The sequence below is a fragment of the Oncorhynchus nerka genome, linkage group LG9a (assembly GCF_034236695.1).
Source record: "Oncorhynchus nerka isolate Pitt River linkage group LG9a, Oner_Uvic_2.0, whole genome shotgun sequence".
Taxonomy (NCBI): Eukaryota; Metazoa; Chordata; class Actinopteri; order Salmoniformes; family Salmonidae; genus Oncorhynchus; species Oncorhynchus nerka.
The window spans coordinates 15,522,212-15,542,752 of NC_088404.1; the positions used below are offsets into that span (position 1 = coordinate 15,522,212).

The 20,541-nt window shown below is 43.6% G+C and overlaps 1 protein-coding gene across 1 annotated transcript in view; it reads right to left on the minus strand.

The window, feature by feature from the left end:
• LOC115133947 (kinesin-like protein KIF21A) overlaps nt 1-20,541 on the minus strand; it is a 72,079-nt gene that overhangs the window by 26,610 nt on the left and 24,928 nt on the right. Inside the window, exons 2-17 of the mRNA XM_065022359.1 lie at nt 16,310-16,532; nt 13,001-13,183; nt 11,197-11,346; nt 10,918-11,049; nt 8,749-8,952; nt 8,342-8,457; nt 7,891-8,086; nt 6,819-7,008; nt 6,615-6,678; nt 6,330-6,527; nt 6,027-6,086; nt 5,509-5,596; nt 5,307-5,409; nt 4,096-4,284; nt 433-632; nt 102-209 (exon numbers count right to left, since the gene is read on the minus strand). Coding sequence (XP_064878431.1) covers nt 102-209; nt 433-632; nt 4,096-4,284; nt 5,307-5,409; nt 5,509-5,596; nt 6,027-6,086; nt 6,330-6,527; nt 6,615-6,678; nt 6,819-7,008; nt 7,891-8,086; nt 8,342-8,457; nt 8,749-8,952; nt 10,918-11,049; nt 11,197-11,346; nt 13,001-13,183; nt 16,310-16,532 — 2,404 coding nt within the window. The remainder of the gene's footprint in view (nt 1-101; nt 210-432; nt 633-4,095; nt 4,285-5,306; nt 5,410-5,508; nt 5,597-6,026; nt 6,087-6,329; nt 6,528-6,614; nt 6,679-6,818; nt 7,009-7,890; nt 8,087-8,341; nt 8,458-8,748; nt 8,953-10,917; nt 11,050-11,196; nt 11,347-13,000; nt 13,184-16,309; nt 16,533-20,541) is intronic.

Here is a 20,541-nt window from a genome sequence, read left to right on the forward strand (position 1 = left end):
TCACTGGATAACGAGCTATAAGAAAACAGTTTGGGTCAGCATGATGAAGAGGCCCGTTCATCTCCAAGCCTGACAAACTAAGCTACGGTCCTATGGTTCACCTCCTGTTTGCGCTGGTCCTTCTTGAGGGTGGCGATCTCTCGGTTTCTCCTGGACTCTGTCATCCTGTTCTTCTCCTGCTGATCCTTCATCTGCTTCATCAGACGAACCTGCACAATACAGCATATTCACATTTACATCAATATCAGTCTTGAATTACTTAACATTCCTAGTGGAGCGATGGAACTCGGCAGCGGACCCTGTTCGACTTCATTCCGGCCGATTCCTCCCATCAATATCAGTACAGTATCAATGCAGTACCAACAAACATTAACACCTCACAGTGGTTAACAGTGTCGTATCGTTCGTGGTTCAAGTACGTCTTCTTGATACCTTTGTCTTCTTCATCTCTGTGACGTCCAGTTGGAGCTTCTTCAGCTGTGTCTCGTACTTGGATTGGTTCTTGAGCAGGCGTGCGTGTTCCTTCTGGGCTGACTGTAGCTTCTGTAGTTCCTTGTTCATGATGCTCAGCTTCTTCTCGTACTCCTGCTTGATCTTCTTAGCCTTATCGTCGCTGCACGTCTCCACTGAGCCTAAGGGAGGGGGGGGACCAGAGACAAAAGGGTCATTTTTTGACCCAAGGAATGCCCCTGCCCTGCTGTAACCCTTCACACCTGATCCTATTGGTCAGCTGTTCACCAGGGGTCTTATTTTTATTTATTTTTTTACCTTTATTTAACTAGGCAAGTCAGTTAAGAACAAATTCTTATTTTCAATGACAGCCTAGGAACAGTGGGTTAACTGCCTGTTCAGGCAGAATGACAGATTTGTACCTTGTTAGCTCGGGGATTTGAACTTGTAACCTTTCGGCTGCTAGTCCAACGCTCCATTTACTCAAGGTGCTTGCAAATATACTCTAAACCTTGCCTGCACCAGTTTTCCTGCAAATGTTGGTAGTTCTACATTTTGAACCTGGCAGATAAGTGTGCGCATCTCCACGCATATCACAGGACGTCTCTCCCTTTCTGACATAACTGGTTTAAATGATTCCTGCTACACAACAAATAGTAGTCTACCATTTATCAAAATCCCCCATTCAATAGCCAAGCATACAGGAAAGTAAATAGACCGGTAGCCTTGACCCTATGAGACATTACGGCTATATTTGCGGTGTGATAGGATTAGGTGCATGACATCATAGCCCATTTCATTTCAGAGCCTATACCAAGGCAGGAGATAGAAACACAATCATGTATTGATGAACAATATAATGAACAACAAGTTGTCTTCTGCAAAGAAGTATGGGTTCTAACATTTCTTTTTAAATTATTCAAAAGGACAATCAATCTTGTAGAAAACGCAACCAGTGTTTGTCACTTGCTAGGCAGCACGGATGTTTAGTTTGGAGAAGTCACTGTAACATTCTGCCCACACCTCTACACCCGTCTACACCCCCCTACCCACCCCTACACACACCCCTACCCACCTCTACACACACCCCTACACACCCCTACCCACCTCTACACACACCCCTACACACCCCCCTACCCACCTCTACCCACCCGTACACACACAGACCTCTACACCCCCTACACACCTCTACACCCCCTACCCACCTCTACATCCCCCTACCCACCTCTACATCCCCCTACCCACCTCTACACCCCCTCTACCCCCCTCTACCCACCCGTACACACACACACACTCTCTACACCCCCCTACACACCTGTACACCTCCCTACACATCTCTACACACCTCTACACAGCTGGGATCAAATTTGACATTGCGCTTTCTTTTAGGCACCATCATGGCCCAGTTTCATCATCTCCAAATCATAGAGCAAATGAGGGTGTTTTCATTGCTATAAAAGGTGAATGGAGGGGTGTTATCCAGGCAGGAGCGTTCACTACCACACAAATATAATATGCCTCTGATTTATCAATGAAAATACAGAGCATTTGGGAAAATATTCAGACCCCTTCTCTTTTTCCACATTTTTCTACGTTACAGTCTTATTTTAAAAATGGATTAAATCGTTTTCCCCCTCATCAATCTATATACAATACCCTATAATGACAAAACAAAAACAGGTTTTTAGACACTTTTGGATTCATTTGTATTTATTTTTTCCCATACTGAAATATCACATTTACATAAGTATTCAGACTCTTCACTCAATACTTTGTTGAAGCACCTTTGGTAGCGATTACATCCTTGAGTCTTCTTGGGTATGATGCTTCAAGATTGGCACACCTGTATTTGAGGAGCTTCTCCCATTCTTCTCTGCAGACCCTCTCAAGCTCTATCAGGTTGGATGGAGAGCATTGCTGCACAGCTATTTTCAGGTCTCGTCAGAGATGTTCAATCAGGTACAAGTCCAGGGACTGGCTGGGCCACTCAAGGACATTGAGACTTGGCCAAAAGCCACTCCTGCATTGTCTTGGCTGTGTGCTTAGGGTGGTTGTCCTGTTGGAAGGTGAACCTTCGCCCCAGTCTGAGGACCTGAGCGCTCTGGAGCAGGTTTCATTCAAGGATCTCTCTGTACTTTGCTCAGTTAATCTTTCCCTTGATCCTGACTAGACTCCCAGTCCCTGCCGCTGAAAAACATCCCCACAGCATGGTGCTGCAACCACCATGCTTCACCGTAGGGATGGTGCCAGGTTTCCTCCAGACGTGACACTTTCTCATGGTCTGAGAGTCTTTAGGTGCCTTTTGGCAAACTCCAAGCGGGCTGCCATGTGTCTTTTACTGAGGAGTGGCTTCTAAATGGCCACTCTACCATAAAGGCCTGATTGGTGGAGTGCTGCAGAGATGGAGAACCTTCCAGAATGACAACCAATCTACACAAAGGAACGCTAGAGCTCTGTCAGAGTGACCATCGTGTTCTTGGGCACCTCCCTGACCGAGGCCCTTCTCCCCCGATTGCTCAGTTTGGCCAGGCAGCCAGCTCTAGGAAGAGTCTTGGTGGGTCCAAAATTCTTCCATTTAAGAATGATGGAGGCCACTGTGTTCTTGAGGACCTTCAATGATGCAGACATTTTTTGTTACCCTTCCCCAGATCAGGTGCCTCGACACAATCCTGTCTCAGAGCTCTACGGACAATTCCTTCAACCTCATGGCTTGGTTTTTGCTCTGACATGTACTGTCAACTGTGGGACCTTATATAGACAGGTGTGTGCCTTTCCAAATCATGTCCAATCAATTGAATTTACCACATGTTTCTACAACTTGGAGTCCACATCTCAAGGATGATCAATGGAAACAGGATGCAACGGAGCTCAATTTCAAGTCTCATAGCAAATGGTCTGAATACTTATATAAATACTTAAAAAAAAATTGTAATAAATTTGCAAAAATGTATAAAAAACGGTTTTTGCTTTGTCATTCTGGGGTATTGTGTGTCGATTAAATGAGGATTAAAAAAATATATATATATTTTAGAATAAGGCTGTAATGTGGAAAAAGTGAAGGGGCCTGAATACTCTCCGAATGCACTGTATGTTGCGTATATCTTTTTTACTAAATTCTAGCGTACGTGGAGATTCTAGGATTTCCATGCGCCACAAATTATTGGAATTTATCCAACTTTCGCACGCAAATCCTAGAATCCCCGCGTACGGCGGAATTTTTAAAGAAATGCATGATTGATAATTGAGCCCCAGGACCTCAAGTGATAAGCTGAATCAAGTATGTTAAGGGGTAAAGTAAAATCCAGCTGTTCAATTGCTTTCTTTCAGGTCACTGGTTCTAAAGAGCCACAGCAAAAGTCTTCACAGTGTCAACTGAAGCCAGTGACGGCCTTAGCCGTACCCCGTAGCTCTGCAGCAGTCACACTTCTCACTTCCTACCGTGATAACGCTTACCCATGTTGTGCAGCACCCGGTCTCTCTCCAGCTGTGTGTCTCTGATCTTGCTCTGCAGCAGTCACACTTCTCACTTCCTACCGTGATAACGCTTACCCATGTTGTGCAGCACCCGGTCTCTCTCCAGCTGTGTGTCTCTGATCTTGCTCTGCAGCAGTCACACTTCTCACTTCCTACCGTGATAACGCTTACCCATGTTGTGCAGCACCCGGTCTCTCTCCAGCTGTGTGTCTCTGATCTTGCTCTGCAGCATCATCAGTTTCTGTTCGTACTGCTGTTTGAGCGTGTGCAGACGGCGCTGGCTGTTCTCCAGTTCATCTATCAGCTTCTGCTTGATGGCGATCTCACACGTGATGTTGGCCAGGTCTGCCTGGAAGTTCTCTGGTGGGTGAAGTACATTCACATGGGTTTCACATAGACAGACATATTTAGTAGCTCTCAACACAGTGATGTTGGCCAGGTCTGCCTGGAAGTTCTCTGGTGGGTGAAGTACATTCACATGGGTTTCACATAGACAGACATATTTAGTAGCTCTCAACACAGTGATGTTGCCCAGGTCTGCCTGGAAGTTCTCTGGCTGAAGTATAGTAAACATGGTGGCATATACTTTACAGTAGCTGTTACAACACCCTTTAAAATAAAACATATTGCCTTTATTCAACCAGGTAAGTTAATGAAACAAATTTCTCTACCAAAAAAAAAATGTCTCATTTTGCAAGAATGTTAGTTCCTTGATGCTGCAGGGAGTCTCTAAAATAGATAGCACTCCAAGGTTTTTGTCTTACAACAAATCAATGAGTACATTTACATGCACACTAATAATTCAATATTAAACTGATTATGGCAGTAGGCTGAGTATGGCATTAGTCATGTAAACGCCTTATTCTGTTGATCTTAAATCAGTGTAAGGTCATAATCAAAGTAAGTATACGCCGATTAAAACACCTGATTTTCTGACCAATCTTTCAAACTATTAATACATGTAAAAAGCTTAAATTGGTGTTCCAGCAAAGTATTTGATCTGAGTATGTGACAGCACCAGGTAGCACCAGCCTCCCTCTTAAGCTCAGGTAAAGTGAGTTCTGAAAAACGTAAAAGTATACATCTTAGAAATAGTTTACATACACATTTTATATGTCCGTGGTAGAACGTTTATTTTGATTGGTGATTTTCTGCATTTATTTAAGTCCCATCAGGTAGCCTGATTTCAGATGTGTGTCCATGGGAAACAGGTTTTTTAGGGAAATTGTTTTTGCAAAGCATGTACACGTTTTAAACAAACTATTATATTAATCTGACTGTCCACAATAATCCTATTATTGCATGTAACCCTACTCACTGACTCAAACATGGAGAGCCATGTCCCTTCTATACATGCTATTTCTACGATTTGGCTATTTTACCTTTCTCATCTGACTCAGAGTCTGAATCATCAGAGCTCTCCTCCACATCCATCTCCTCCTCTTCCTCCTCCTCCTCTTCCTCATCCTCATGGTCACTCCCCTCCTGAGGTCACAAACAAAAATAGAATAGAAAATGATCCAGTGTCAGCAAAATGGGGTGGGTAAAAGAGATATCATTGGACTAATAGGTTGTCAAATATACCATCTCAGGCTCGTCATTGGACCGCTCAGTCAGCTCTTTTTCCATCCCTTGGTCTTGGTCATTGTCGGGGACTTCTTCCTTGACGACACTAGTCGGGGAGAACAGAGAGACAGGGTGAGACAACATTGAACTGAGCAGACCAAAGGTTCAATAGTATTTATTTTCTAGAGGGGGAAAAAGACAACCGAAAGCATAATAGCATGACAGAATATGCAGCAGCACAAAAAAAGTAAGTACAGTAATTATCTGTAAAGGAATCCGTTTTTTTAGTATCTTCCAAAATAAAGGGTGTTAAAAAAGCTAGAGGTAAGGCCATTGGTGGTGCATGAAAACAGAACCAATAGCATTGTTTCCATCATATCAGCAAGTCGGGGTGAACAAACAAGTGAGCACAGAAAGAACTGAAGTTTTCCTTCTGGTGTGTCAACTGCCTGCTAAACAAAACAAAATGGCAGTTTAGAAGAAGCGAGGGATGGGAGTGGCAATGTGGTAAAGGGAAGGGGGAACCTGTGACAAACCTGCCATCCTCCTCCTCTACAAGCTCCTCCCTCTCTCTCTCTTCCAGCAGCTGCTGGAGCCTTCAGGGAAAGGTAAGGGTCGAAGGTCACAGGGGAGAGGTGACAAGGAAGGAACGAAGGAAGAAAATAAATCAGGAAGTACAGAGAATTGGAAGGAAGAGAAGTCATAGGGAGAAACAAACTGTTACTCACCATGGCAACACATTGAGGATATACTGTACAATAACTGCCAGTGTAGTAGAGTTTGTTTTTTCAAAACAAGAAAACAATTCATTTGGTTCCATAACCACCATCTCTTTTTACCTCTTCTTCTTCTTCCTCTCCTTCTTCTTGAGTTTCTCCAGATCTTTCTTGGCCATCTCGATGATGTCGGAGGCCTCCTTCTCGGGGGCCAGGAGGGCAGGGGAGAAGGTTCCGGGGTAGAAGGACTGGCGTGAGGAGGCACGGGACAGGTTCTTACGCAGGTTTTCATTCACAGACTCACTTTCCAGGAGTTTGGCCCTGGGGGGGGGGACAGTAAAGCTTATTGACAAATTGAAATGACAAAAGAAAGGTATTAATCTTAATATAGAGGAGACATTTACTTACCTGAGGTCCTCTATCTCTTTGATATAGCTCCGGATCATGTTCCCAATCTCTTCACTGCCCTCACCTGAATAAACAACACACGAAAACCTTAGGAAACGCACTTACACACACACTTATGAACTGCACAGACATATCGACACATTCGAAAACCCACACCTCACATTCCCTCATCTCTCACAGGAGACATACACACACCCCACTCACCTGCCCTGGCGAGGACCTGGTTGGCCTGGTCACTGAGGTACTGTGTGAGTCTGGCCCTCTGGGCGTCAATGGTCTCCTGCATGGCTTTGACCCTGATCCTCAGGTTGCTGTTCTCAGTCTGCAGCATGGTGTTTTCATGGACCATGTCGTTGATGCTCTCCATACCATCCTCTCCCACCATACGCTTACCCTACCAGAGGAAAATGGGATTAGATATAATTATAATTCACTAAGGGGAAATTATTTTCGGACTCTTTTTCATATACTTCCCGTTTTCTTCTCATCTAATTTACTTTCTCACTCCTCTCTATCCATATCCCCCCCCCTCTCTCAGCCTCTCTCCCTCCATGTCACAATATGTGACCCTTTCCTCAACTCTTAACTAGGCCCAACAAAACACGCACTTTTGGTCATGTAGTGTAAGTGCATCACATCATTTTGCTCTCTCTCTCCCTCCCGCCTCCCCCTCCCCAGCTCTCTCTCTTCCCCCTCCCTGCCCATTGCTCGCTCCCCCTCCCTCCCCATCTCTCACTCTCTCCCCCTCCCTCCCCATCTTTCTCTCTCCCCCTCCCTCCCCCCCATCTTTCTCTCCCCATCGCTCTTTCCCTCTCCCCTCCCTCCTCTCTCTCCCCTCTCCATCGCTCTCCCTCACTCCCCCTCGCCCTCCCTCCCCATCTCTCTCTCTCCCCCCCATCTCTCTCTCCCCCCATCTCTCTCTCTCCCCCATCTCTCCCTCCCCCATCTCTCCCATCTCTCCCCTCCCCCTTCCCCATCGCTCTCCCTCCCTCCCCATCACTCTCAATCCCCCTCCACCCCCTCTCCCTTCCCATCTCCCCCTCTCTCCCCATCACTCCACTCCCCTCTCTCTCCCCCCTTCCCATCCCCCTCCCTCTCTCCCATCCCTTCATACCTCCCCCTCCTTCCCTCATCTCTCTCTCCCTCCCCACATCTCTCTCTCTCCCCACATCTTCATCACTCCATCCCCCCTCTCCCCATCCACTTATCCATCCCCCTCTTCCCCCTCCACCCCCTTATCCCTCCCTCCCCATCCCTCCCTCCATCCCTCTCTTACGGTCCTGTACTCTATCAGTTCCATCTGTAGCCTGGCGATTTCTGTCCTGAGAGCAGAGATCTGCTGGGAGGCCTTGTCCTGGTTCACCATCACCTTGTTCTTAATGTTCCTGGCTCTGTTAGCGTACTTCAAGGCGTTCAGGGTCTCCATGAAGTCCCGGTCAGACGGACTGATGCAGGCTATCATCATCGTTTGGCTGAGGGTAATGGGAGAATTCAAATTAACATGGGTTCCTCACTGTATGCATTCAACAACATAACAGCTTTGCCTTGGCAAGCCAATGACAAGTGAGCTGAACAAGAAACAGACTGACACCTCAAAGCTGACTCTTAATATGTACAATTTGTATTGATTGACAAAATGCATTTAGTTTGACATGCACATCATACCAGATTACTATGACAACAATGCTTATAGAGAGGTAGAAAGGCCAGACCAATGGCAAACAGACCTGTTTCCACCTAGAGAGTCCTGTAGGAGCCGGGTGAGTTTGGAGTCTCTGTAGGGCACGTGCGTGGATCGCTTGCTCCTGTCTCCCAAAGCACTAATTACATTCCCCAGAGCAAGCTGCAGTTTGGAGGAGTTGACCAAAAAAACACAACTAACTCAGAAAAGCAGACATTGAAAGGTATTTTCAGAAAGATTCTCATTCCAGGAGTCTACTTGTGTTCATACTGGGCTGTCACGACTTCACAGTATTTGCAAGGTACTGCTTTTAACCACTAGATGGCTCTTTAAGGTTCTGAAATAATATTGTATTTTGACCAGATCCCTATAGTGTGTTAGGGAAAGGGTGGGTCAGAAGCTGCATACTACTATAGGGAATAGGGTCCATTTGAGCCACAGCCAAACTCTCACCAGTCCACAGTTGATGGAGATTCCCTCCTTAGCTCGGTCTCCTGTAGCACCGGTTCTCTTCAGCCTTTCAGAACCGGCCAGGTCCACAAAGTGAAACTTGGCAGTCAGTGTCTCATACTCTTCCATCTCTGAGTTGCCGTTAGCAATCCTGTTGTCAGTCTCGATGTTGTCTGTCTCGTTGTTGTCTGTCTCGTTGTTGTCTTTCTGTGAGGTAGAAATAACAGGCGGCAGGTAGCTTAGAGGATAAGTGCATTGGGCCAGAATGCAAAAGTTTTCTGGTTCGAATCCCAGAGTCGACTAGGTGAAGAATCGGTCAATGTGCCCTTCAGCACGACACTTAACCCTAATTGCTAATGTAAGTCGCTCTGGATAAGAGCATTGGCTAAATTATCAAAGTGTACATGTAAATAACACCAAGATGGATGACTTTGTTTCAGTACCTCAAGTCAAAAGCACTGTCCATGCCATTAGTGTAATGTAACTTGCCAGTACCATAAACATAGAATGCCAGTACCATAAACATAGAATGCCAGTACCATAAACATAGAATGCCAGTACCATAAACATAGAATGCCAGTACCATAAACATAGAATGCCAGTACCATAAACATAGAATGCCAGTACCATAAACATAGAATGCCAGTAATAAGAGCACTTTCTGTTAGAGGTCGACTGATTATGACTTTTCAACGGCAATAATGATTATTGGAGGACCAAAAAAAAGAGGATACCGATTAAATCGTACGATTTATATATATATAAATGTATATATATTTGTAATAATGACAATTACAACAATACTGAATGAACAATTAACCCTTTTATTTTAACTTAATATAATACATAAATAAAATCTATTTAGTCTCAAATAAATAATGAAATATGTTCAATATGCTTTAAATAATGCTAAAACACAGTGTTGCTGAAGAAAGTAAAAGTGCAATATGTGCCATGTAAAAAAACTAATGTTTAAGTTCCTTGCTCAGAACATATGAAAGCTGGTGGTTCAATATTCCCAGTTCTTCAATATTCCCAGTTAAGAAGTTTTAGGTTATAGTTATTATATAAATTATGATGCGTTGACTATCTCTCTCTATATCATTTGTATTTCATATACCTTTGACTATTGGATGTTCTTAAAGTCTAAATATTGCTGCTACATTGCACAACCTTCAATGTTATGTCATAATTATGTTAAATTCTGGCAAATTAATTACGGTCTTTGTTAGGAAGAAACACAGTTTGCAACGAGCCAGGCGGCCCAAACTGTTGTATATAACTGGACTCTGCTGGCACTGAACGCAAGAGAAGTAACACAATTTCCCTAGTTTAATATTGCCTGCTAACATGCATTTATTTTAACTAAATATGTAGTTAAAAAAATATATACTTCTGTGTATTGATTTTAAGAAAGGCATTGATGTTTATGGTTAGGTACATTTGTGCAACGAATGTGCTTTTTCGCGAATGCGCTTTTGTTAAATCATTACAAGTTGAAGTAGGCTGTGATTCGATGATAAATTAACAGGCACCGCATTGATTATATGCAACGCAGGACAAGCTAGTTAACCTAGTAATATCATCAACCATGTGTAGTTAACTAGTGATTATGTGAAGATTGATTGTTTTTTATAAGATACGTTTAATGCTAGCTAGCACCTTACCTTGGCTCACTGCAGCCACAAGGTCCTTTTGATGCCTCACTCACGTAACAGGTGGTCAGCCTGCCATAACAGGTGGTCAGCCTGCCCTAACAGGTGGTCAGCCTGCCCTAACAGGTGGTCAGCCTGCCCTTACAGGTGGTCAGCCTGCCAAGCAGTCTCCTCATGGATTGCAATGTAATCGGCGTCCAAAAAGGCTGATTACCGATTGTTATGAAAACTTGAAATCGGCACTAATTAATCAGCCATGCCGATGTCGGTCGACCTCTACTTTCTATCGATGTCATTCACATTAAACTAGCATAATAAAACATGATAGCTTAGGAGCAGCTGAGTGGCTATATGATTTCTGTAAAATGTCAAGGTTAGGAGTAACTCCAGTCACTGTCATAGCATGTCGTAACAAGTTGCCTCATAGCAACGAAAGAGTAGATACGGAATAAGATAGGAGTTGGAAAGACAAAGGGACGGGCCCTTGGGTTAATGAATAATCTGCTCTTGTACGTACATTGTCGGATGCACAGACTCTGACTTGGCACAGGTGAATGGTGAAGATGGCATGAGAACGGGAGCTCTGGACATTCATCTGGGTGCTGGCGGTGGTTCGACACAGAGCACCCAGCTTCAGACACTGCATCATCTGGGTGAGGAGACAGAGACGAGATTGTAAATGATCTTTTATGCGGTAACATGTCCAGTGTTATTCCTGTTTTTAAAGTCCTACATTGTATGTACACAGCCATACATTTCTTCTGAACCCCCAGACTATACATCCCAATGCACACACCTCTGCCTCGGAGGCTACCGTCCGTGTGGTCACCCCCACTGTGTAGATTCCTCCATTAGCGTCCTCGTGGATCTTTATGTGGGATTTCTGCGTCCGAGCTTCCAGGTCCCGTGTAGAGTCAAACAGATCCAGCACCTCCTCATTGTAAAGCTTAACCAGGACATACAGAAATACAATATTACAGTCTTATTTGTTACCGTTCTGAATTCAGCACTGTGAAATTCTATGGAAATATCACACCTTCTAACAGTATGTTTATATCCTATGGCAGAGTTCTGATATCACAACTATGCAAGATCACATCTGATTATGTTATAGAGAGAGACAGACAGCCGGACAACGCTGGGACCAAATGGGTCTCCCAATCACGGCCAGCCTGGGATCGAACCCGAGTCTGTAGTGACACCTCAAGCAATGTGATGCAGTGCCTTAGACCGCTGCGCCACTCGGGAGGCAGCAAGAATGACCTTTCTACGACAGTAGCTTAGTGTTAGTGGCGAAGGTCCTAGTGGCTAAGGTCCAGAGCATTATATATTCTAAATAAATGGCTCTGCCAGTGCCTAGTTTTATGGAAGGGGGGTGAACAAGTAACAACATTTATTTTGGTTGATTTGTTGAACTTCCTGTTGCCAGTCCACATGCTACTGATAGAGTACCCAAATGAGGTGTTACCCATTTCTATAGTCATTCCCATCTCTGGTTGTTATAAGAGGCTGTGGGATAAACCTAAGATGCAAACAAAACGTCCCCCATCTGGTTTTCCATGTATTATGGTAGAGTATAAGTTTTAAAGCTGCTAAATGCTAATACTGTTATGCCAAAATATGTAGATATTTTAAATGGCCGCCAATAGCATGCTAGCAGATACCCATAGACTTCCAGTCATTGCGCTAACCCTAGTTAGCAATTGTGCTAGTGCTAGATTGAAACTTCCTTCAAACTACACGCAGAGACATAAAAATGTCATCCAAAGTTCATTTGACTCTGGAGAAGTAGATAAAAGGGCGAAAATTACGAAGTATCCCTTTAATGTGTGCATTTAAACAGTGAGTTACTTGTTTGTGCTGATAATCGATCCGTTTGTTTTCTCTGTGGTAACTCAGACATAGAATTAGTATTGGTAGAATGGACATTCCCATTCACTGTTCTGAGGCGGCTGGAGTGATCATTGCTTACAATATTGGGTAGATTTAGCAAAATCCTGTTGATTTTCCGGCCATATCCTTTCTACTAACTCTATTTCTATGACAAACACAGTATATTACTCTGTCATAAAAAGGAGCAGACTAAGTCTGTCCTCATGAGGCTTCTGTCAGTATGACAAGCAAACACAACTGTGCAGTCATCCCGTGTTAACCCTTGCCACCCCAAACCGTGACCCTAACAAACCTGCTTCCACCCGCTGACAGCTGTCCACTGTCAACAGTCTGAGAAACGTGTGTAGGAGACTAGAGATGGGAGCTAGTTAAATTGTGCCGTGTCAACACATAGACTGACGCTGGGGCTACGTAATCCTGGGGTTCTTGTATACAAGAACCCCATTCTACTGGTAAATATGTTATGGAGTGAGGTTAAGAGATCGGGACAAAACCCCACTCTCAGACACAGAAGATTACCTAAATAATACACAAACAGCCATGTCAGGCTTACGTAGCGTCAGCCTACGGTTGATGTATTATTTGAAGTAATCCTCTGTGTCGGAGAGTGTGGTTTTGTCCCTAGCTCACTCTATAACATATTTACAAGTAGAATGTTACCTATATTCCCTGCCTCTGTGTCTCCTCTGTGTCTCCGTAGTCCATACCTCCAGGAACTGTGCGTTGATCTTGAACTCAGGAACGGGTCGTCCCTGCTCTTTAGCGGCCTGCTGGCGCTCCTCGATGCCCCTGAAGAGGTGGCTGACCGCCCGGGGTATGATGCCCAGCTCCTCTTCCCCGATATTAACATCAAACCCTGTACCCATGGTGTAGGTCTTACCTGACCCCGTCTATAGGAGGAGGAAGAGGAAGATGAAGGACGGAAAAGGGGAAGAAAAAAGGAGGATAAGATGGGGTGGCAGACAAGAGAGAGGGGGAGAGAAAGAGGGGAGGATGAGAGAGGAGCAGGAATGGAAAGAGGAGGAAGGGGGAAAGGGGGAGGAGGGAGCAAAGATAAGGATGAGGAAAGGATGGGGGAGGGGATGAGCAAGGAGAGAGATAACGAGATTAATTTATTCAACTTAATTAATTAATTGAAGTTTCATTTAAATCTGCTGTGCTTGTAACGAAGTGGGAAGAACCCCAGGATTCTGCTGACTGGGTCAAACTGTTGGGACTGTGTTAAATATGAATTAGTCCAGCACAGACTAGACAGACACATATCCTACCAAATGTCTCTAGTAAAAACACAGGGTAAAACTGAACCAGGCGACCGAGAGCCAGGGCCAACCACTGTACAGTATGGTAGAGAGACAGACAAGAAGTAGGTCACCAGTCACTGCAGCAGTGGTGGTGTGGAACAGATGGGTGGGGGGTGGGGGGGGGGGGGGGGGGAGTTCACATAAAAACATTAATGAATATCTTAAGAGTTGTGCAGGCCTACTTAACTGCATCACTTAAGACCCACCAGCATTGAAATCCCCTCCCATCAAACAGACTTTAGTTCTAGGAAGCCCCTATGACAGAGAGAGAGAGCTCAGCCGCCAAACTGCATGAGGAGTAAGAACTTTTGAGTAGGAAAAGAGGGAGAGGGATAGAGTGTGTGCTTTAGTGGTGCTACTACAGATTCAGAGAGCTTTGTGAGGGCTTGCAATGACAGAAGCACCTCCAATACTCTCAGAAACCTTTTATAAAAACTAGAGGTCGACCGATTAACTAGGGCCGATTTCAGGTTTTCATAACAATCGGAAAGCAGTATTTTTGGACACCGATTTGGCCGAATTGTTTTTTTTGCAATTTTTTAAAAACACCTTTATTTAACTAGGCAAGTCAGTTAAGAATACATTCTTATTTTCAATGACGGCCTAGGAACGGTGGGTTAACTGCCTTGTTCAGGGGCAGAACGACAGATTTTTACCTTGTCAGCTCGGGGATTCGTTTTTGCAACCTTCCAGTTACTAGTCCAACGCTCTAACCACCTGCCTTACATTGCACTCCACGAGGAGCCTGAGTGGCAGGCTGACTACCTGTTACACGAGGGCAGCAAGAAGCCAAGGTAAGTTGCTAGCTAGCATTAAACTTACCTTATAAAAAACAATCAAATCTTTAACATAATCACTAATTAACTATACATGGTTGATGATATTACTAGTTTATCTAGCGTGTCCTGCGTTGCATATAATCGATGCGGTGCCTGTTCATTTCTTATCGAATCACAACCTACTTCGCCAAACGGGTGATGATTTAGCCCTGTCGTTGCACCAAAACTAACCATAAACATCAATGCCTTTCTTTAAAATCAATACAAAAGTATATAGTTTTAAACCTGCATATTTAGTTAATATTGCCTGCTAACATGAATTTCTTATAATTAGGGAAATTGTGTCACTCCTCTTGCGTTCCGTGCAAGCAGTGTTCCACTGGGCCGCCTGGCTCGTTGTGAACTGTGTGAAGTCCATTTATTCCTAACAAAGACTGTAATTAATTTGCCAGAACTGTACATAATTATGACATAACATTGAAGGTTGTACAATGTAACAGCAATATTTAGACTTAGGGATGCCACCCGTTAGATAAAATACGGAACGGTTCTGTATTTCACTGAAAGAATAACAGTTTTATTTTCGAAATGATAGTTTCCGTTTTGACCATATCAATGACCAAAGGCTCGTATTTCTGTGTGTTATTATGTTATAATTAAGTCTGTGATTTGATATTTGATAGAGCAGTCTGACTGAGCGATGGTAGGCAGCAGCAGGCTCGTAAGCATTCATTCAAACAGCACTTTGGTGCGTTTGACAGCAGCTCTTCGCTGTGCTTCAAGCATTGAGCTGTTTATGACTTCAAGCCTATCAACTCCCGAGATTAGGCTGGTGTAACTGATGTGAAATGGCTAGCTAGTTAGCGGGGTGCACGCTAATAGTGTTTCAAATCGGTGACGTCACTTGCTCTGAGACTTAGAGTAGTTGTTCCACTTGCTCTGCAAGGGACGCGGCTTTTGTGGAGCGATGGGTAACGTTGCTTCGAGGGTGGCTGTTATCGATGTGTTCCTGGTTCGAGCCCAGGTAGGGGCGAGGAGAGGGACGGAAGCTATACTGTTACACTGGCAATACTAAAGTGGCTATAAGAACATCCAATAGTCAAAAGGTATATGAAATACAAATGGTATAATAGAGAGAAATAGTCCTATAATTCCTATAATAACTACAACCTAAAACTTCTTACCTGGGAACATTGAAGACTCATGTTAAAAGGAACCACTAGCTTTCATATGTTCTCATGTTCTGAGCAAGGAACTTAAATATTACCTTTCTTACATGGCACATATTGCACTTTTACTTTCTTCTCCAACACTTTGTTTTTGCATTATTTAAACCAAATTGAACATATTTCAGTATTTGGGGCTAAATTGATTTGATTGATATTAAGGTAAAAGAAAAGTGTTCATTCAGTATTGTTGTAATTGTCATTATTACAAATAAATAAATAAATAAATAAATAAATAAATAGGCCGATTAATCGGTATCGGCTTTTTTGGGGTCCTCCAATAATGGGTATCGGAGTTGAAAGATCATAATCGGTCGACCTCTACTAAAAACAATATAAGCACTCCAAGAGCTAAAAAGCATTCAACAAAAATACTGAATATATACATATAAAGAATATTGGAGGGGTCAATGAGTTTTCAGGACCTCACACAGGATTATCATACCAGTTCAGTCTTTGTGTCCTGATCAATCAGAAGTTTTACATTACACCAATACCAGCCTTACAATGTCAGGCACAGTGCAAACTAGTGGAATATGGCTGGAATAACTGCTTTAGCCTACTGCATACTGTAGATAGGGCCCAGAGTTTTCCCAGGTCATTTGACCCCTGGGCTATACACAAGAGTTCTGTCCTTCAACCCAAATATCAACACTTTGTGACTCCGGAGCCCCAGGTGTCAGTCGAGACAGGGCTGTGTAGAGACTTGCCTGGCCATAGGCAAAAATGGTGGCATTGTATCCTTCGAAGCAGCCCTCGATCAGCTTCTCAGTGCAGCTAGCGTAGATGCTGTCCTGACAGGAGTCCATGTCGAACACATAGTCGTAAGTAAAGGCCTTGTCTTTACCCAGCATCACCTGGGGCTCCCCTGGGGTCACAAACGTACAGATGTGACATCCCTCGATCTTCTCCCGGGCCAGTTGAGGACGAATCCTGGGGGAGATAGAGAGAAACAATGTCATTCAGTCAACAAGAGACAAACATACTGTAATTGGCCTAAAACCTACAGTACATTTGGAAAGTATTCAGACCCCTTAACTTTTTCCAAATTGTTACTAAAGCAGGGTTTGGGCAACTTTCTTTAGTTCATTTCCTGCAATTCTGAACATTTTGCCATGGGGGCGTAGAAAAATGTTGCCTTTTCAAAAAAAGCAAGTTTGCTGCATTTCTACACATTTTGCCATAGGATGGTGGCAAATATTTGCAGTTTTAAGTATGATGACTGATTATCAATGGGCCCCCCCCCCCGATTGGTAATTCGACCATGCTTACTACAAGTTTAGATAGATGTCCGCTAGACTAATTTACCAATCTAAACTGTTTTGCTGACATTGAGTGACTGCTGATGCACAACCACATTTTGAAATTGCACCTATTATTTCTAAGTTTAGACCCCGACTGAGTTGCCCCCCACAAAAAAAAATTGGGTCCGTGGGCCGCCAGTTGCCCATCCCTGGCCTGAAGCATTAGCTCATACGTTAGGTCATAACGCTACCCTGAATCTATGACCCAATACTCTGACTCTTAAAACATGCCTGCTGGCTTAACACAGTGCCTTCAGAAAGTATTCATATCCCTTGACTTATTCCAGAGTTTGTTGTTACAGCCTGATTTCAAAATGGATTCAATAAAACACGCAACACCCCATGACAAAGTGAAAATATGTTGTTTTTGGAACATTTTGCACATTTATTGAAAATGAAATACAGCAGTATCTCATGTCTGTATCAGCTTTGCACATCTGAATTTGGGGATTTTCTCCCATTCTTCCTTGCAGATTATCTCTAACTCTGTTAAATTAGATGGAGTGCGTAGATTTTCAATGGGATTCAATTCTGGGCTTTGGCTGGGCCACTCAAGGACTTTCACATTCTTGTTCTGAAGCCATTTCAGTGTTGCTTTGGCTGTATGCTTGGGGTCCTTGTCCTGCTGGAATGTAAATCTTTGCCCCAGTCGAAGGTCGTTTGCACTCTGAAGCAGGTTCTCATCAAAAATGTGCCGTTATTTGGCTCCATTCATTGTTCCTCTAGTCTCTTCTGCTGAAAAGCATCCCCATAGCATGATGCTGCCACCACCATGCTTCACAGTATGGGTGGTGCTTTAAAAAAAAATCAAGTCAGTTAACAACAAATTCTTATTTTCAATGATGGCCTAGAAACAGTGGGTTTACTGCCTTCTTCAGGGGCAGAGCGACAGATTTTTACCTTGTCAGCTCAGGGATCCGAACTTGCAACCTTTCGGTTACTAGTCCAACGCCCTAACCACTAGGCTACCTGCCGCCCCGTGTTAAACAGGTGATGAGCTGTGCCTGGTTTTTCTACAGACATAGCGCTTTGCATTCAGGCCAAAGAGTAAAATGTTTGTCTCATCTGACAACAGAATCTTTTGCCTTATACTTATGTCTTTCACGTGCCTTTTTGTAAACTCCAGTTGTGCTGTCATGTGCCTTTTTCTCAGGCGTGGCTTCCATCTGGCCTCTCTCCCATAAATCCCAGATTGGTGAAGTGCTGTAGAGACTGTTGTCCTTCTGGCAGGTTCTCCCATCTCAGCCAAGGAACTCTGTAGTTCTGTCAAAGTGGTCATTGGTCACCTCCCCTGACCAAAGGTCCTTCTTGCCCGGTTGCTCAGTTTGGTCGGACAGCATGGGTAGTTCCATATTTTTTCAATTTCCCAATGTGCTTTCAACACCCTAGAAATGGTTTTATACCCTTACCCAAATATATGCCTCATCACAATTATATCTCTGAGATCGACGGACAGTTCCTGGGACTTCATGGTATAGGTTCTGCTCTGACATGCACGGTCAACTGTTGGACCATATTTAGACAGGTGTGTTTCTTTCTAAATCATGTCCAAACAATCAACTTGGCCACAGGTGGACTCCAGTCAAGTTGTAGTGGCATCTCAAGGATGATTAGGGGAATTGGATGCACCAGAGCTTCATGTGGAGTGTCATAGCAAAGGGGTGTGAATTAGATACTTTTCAATAAATTGGAGAAAAAAAGTCTAAAAACATGTCTTCACTTTGTCATTATTGGTTATTTTGTGTAAATCTATTTTTATCAATTTTGATTTCAGACTGTAACAACAAAATGTGGAATAAGTCAAATGTATGAATACTAACTGATGTCACTGTACGCATTTGTGTGTGTGAGACTGTGAGTGTGTGTGAGTACGAGTGTGAGCTAGAGATGCCCCAATGCTGAATGTCTATAATTCCCTCCTGATAGCTGGCCAACTGGCCCTGGATTATTAAACCTGATGTCAAATCCAGAGAGAAAGAGAGACTGTGCTAGAGGGCAAGAGAAACAATGTGATTGCAGATAAAGAGCTAAAGATATAGAAGGTAAATACATACAGTTGTGCGTTTACATATGCTGCCTGTACCATACCACTGCATTCAGGTCTAATACAGTGTTGACAATATATTGTAACAGCTTCTAGTATATTGTATCTTCTGCCAGCCATTTTACACAAATGGGAGACGTTTATTCTTAGTGTACACAACTCCTCTGGTAAAAGGACCCCACTGTTACGGTCAAACTAACGGCTAAGAAAGGCACCTGGCAGTGGGCCTGCCTTCCTGCGTGAATACAAGGACTGTATTGTCCCCTGTGGGCACAGAGAACAATGTTGTGGTCGGTGCACAGTGCACTCACTGTGTCTGTGTGACACTGGATCCCACCATTACCCCCAACGACCAAACCTACTACAGGATTACACAGCCTGCTGGACAGAGGGAGGGATGGAGAGACGTAGGGATGGGAGAAGAGGTAAGCCCTGCCTGAAGGTCATGGGATGTCCGCTAGATAACAGTAACACAGGGTTATGACATGGTACAAGCAGGGGTGGAAGACCAATGCCGAACACTCCTGTTTTATAAGCCTGCATGAAATAGACAGTGGGGTAAACAAGGTCAGCAGAACATCCACCAGTACGCCAGATAAATTAAATGGCTATGATTCTAGGAGCTGGTTCTACTGTATAATAAAAACATGAACAGAGCAAGCTCTATTTTAAAGAAGTATTAGGATTCTGTAGAATCATCCATATTTGACAACATGGCGGAGAAGACAGTGAGCGGGGGCAACAGTTAGGGCTGGGAATTGTCAGGGTCCTCACGATAAGATATCACTGAAGGTCGACCGATTATGATTTTTCAACTCCGATACCGATTATTAGAGGACCCCCCAAAAAAATCAGATACCGATTAAAACCAGCCGATTTTTATTTATTTGTAATAATGACAATTACAACAATATTGAATGAACACTTATTTTAACTTAATATAATACATCAATAAAATCAATTTAGCCTCAAATAAATAATGAAACATGTTCAATTTGGTTTAAATAATGCAAAAACAAAGTGTTGGAGAAGAAAGTAAAAGTGCAATATGTGCCATGTAAGAAAGGTAATATTTAAGTTCCTTGCTCAGAACATGAGAACATATGAAAGCTGGTGGTTCTTTTTAACATGAGTCTTCAATATTCCCAGGTAAGAAGTTTTAGGTTGTAGTTATTATAGGAATTATAGGACTATTTCTCTCTATTATACCATTTGTATTTCATATACCTTTGACTATTGGATGTTCTTATAGCCACTTTAGTATTGCCAGTGTAACAGTATAGCTTCCGTCCCTCTTCTCACTCCTACCTGGGCTCGAACCAGGAACACATCGATAACAGCCACCCTCGAAGCAACGTTACCCATGCAGAGCAAGGGGAATAACTACTCCAAGTCTCAGAACGAGTGACGTTTGAAACGCTATTAGCGCGCACCCCGCTAACTAGCTAGCCATTTCACATCGGTTACACCAGCCTAATCTCGGGGGTTGATGGGCTTGAAGTCATAAACAGCGCAATGCTTGAAGCACAACGAAGAGCTGCTGGCAAAACGCACGAAAGTGCTGTTTGAATGAATGCTTACGAGCCTGCTGCTG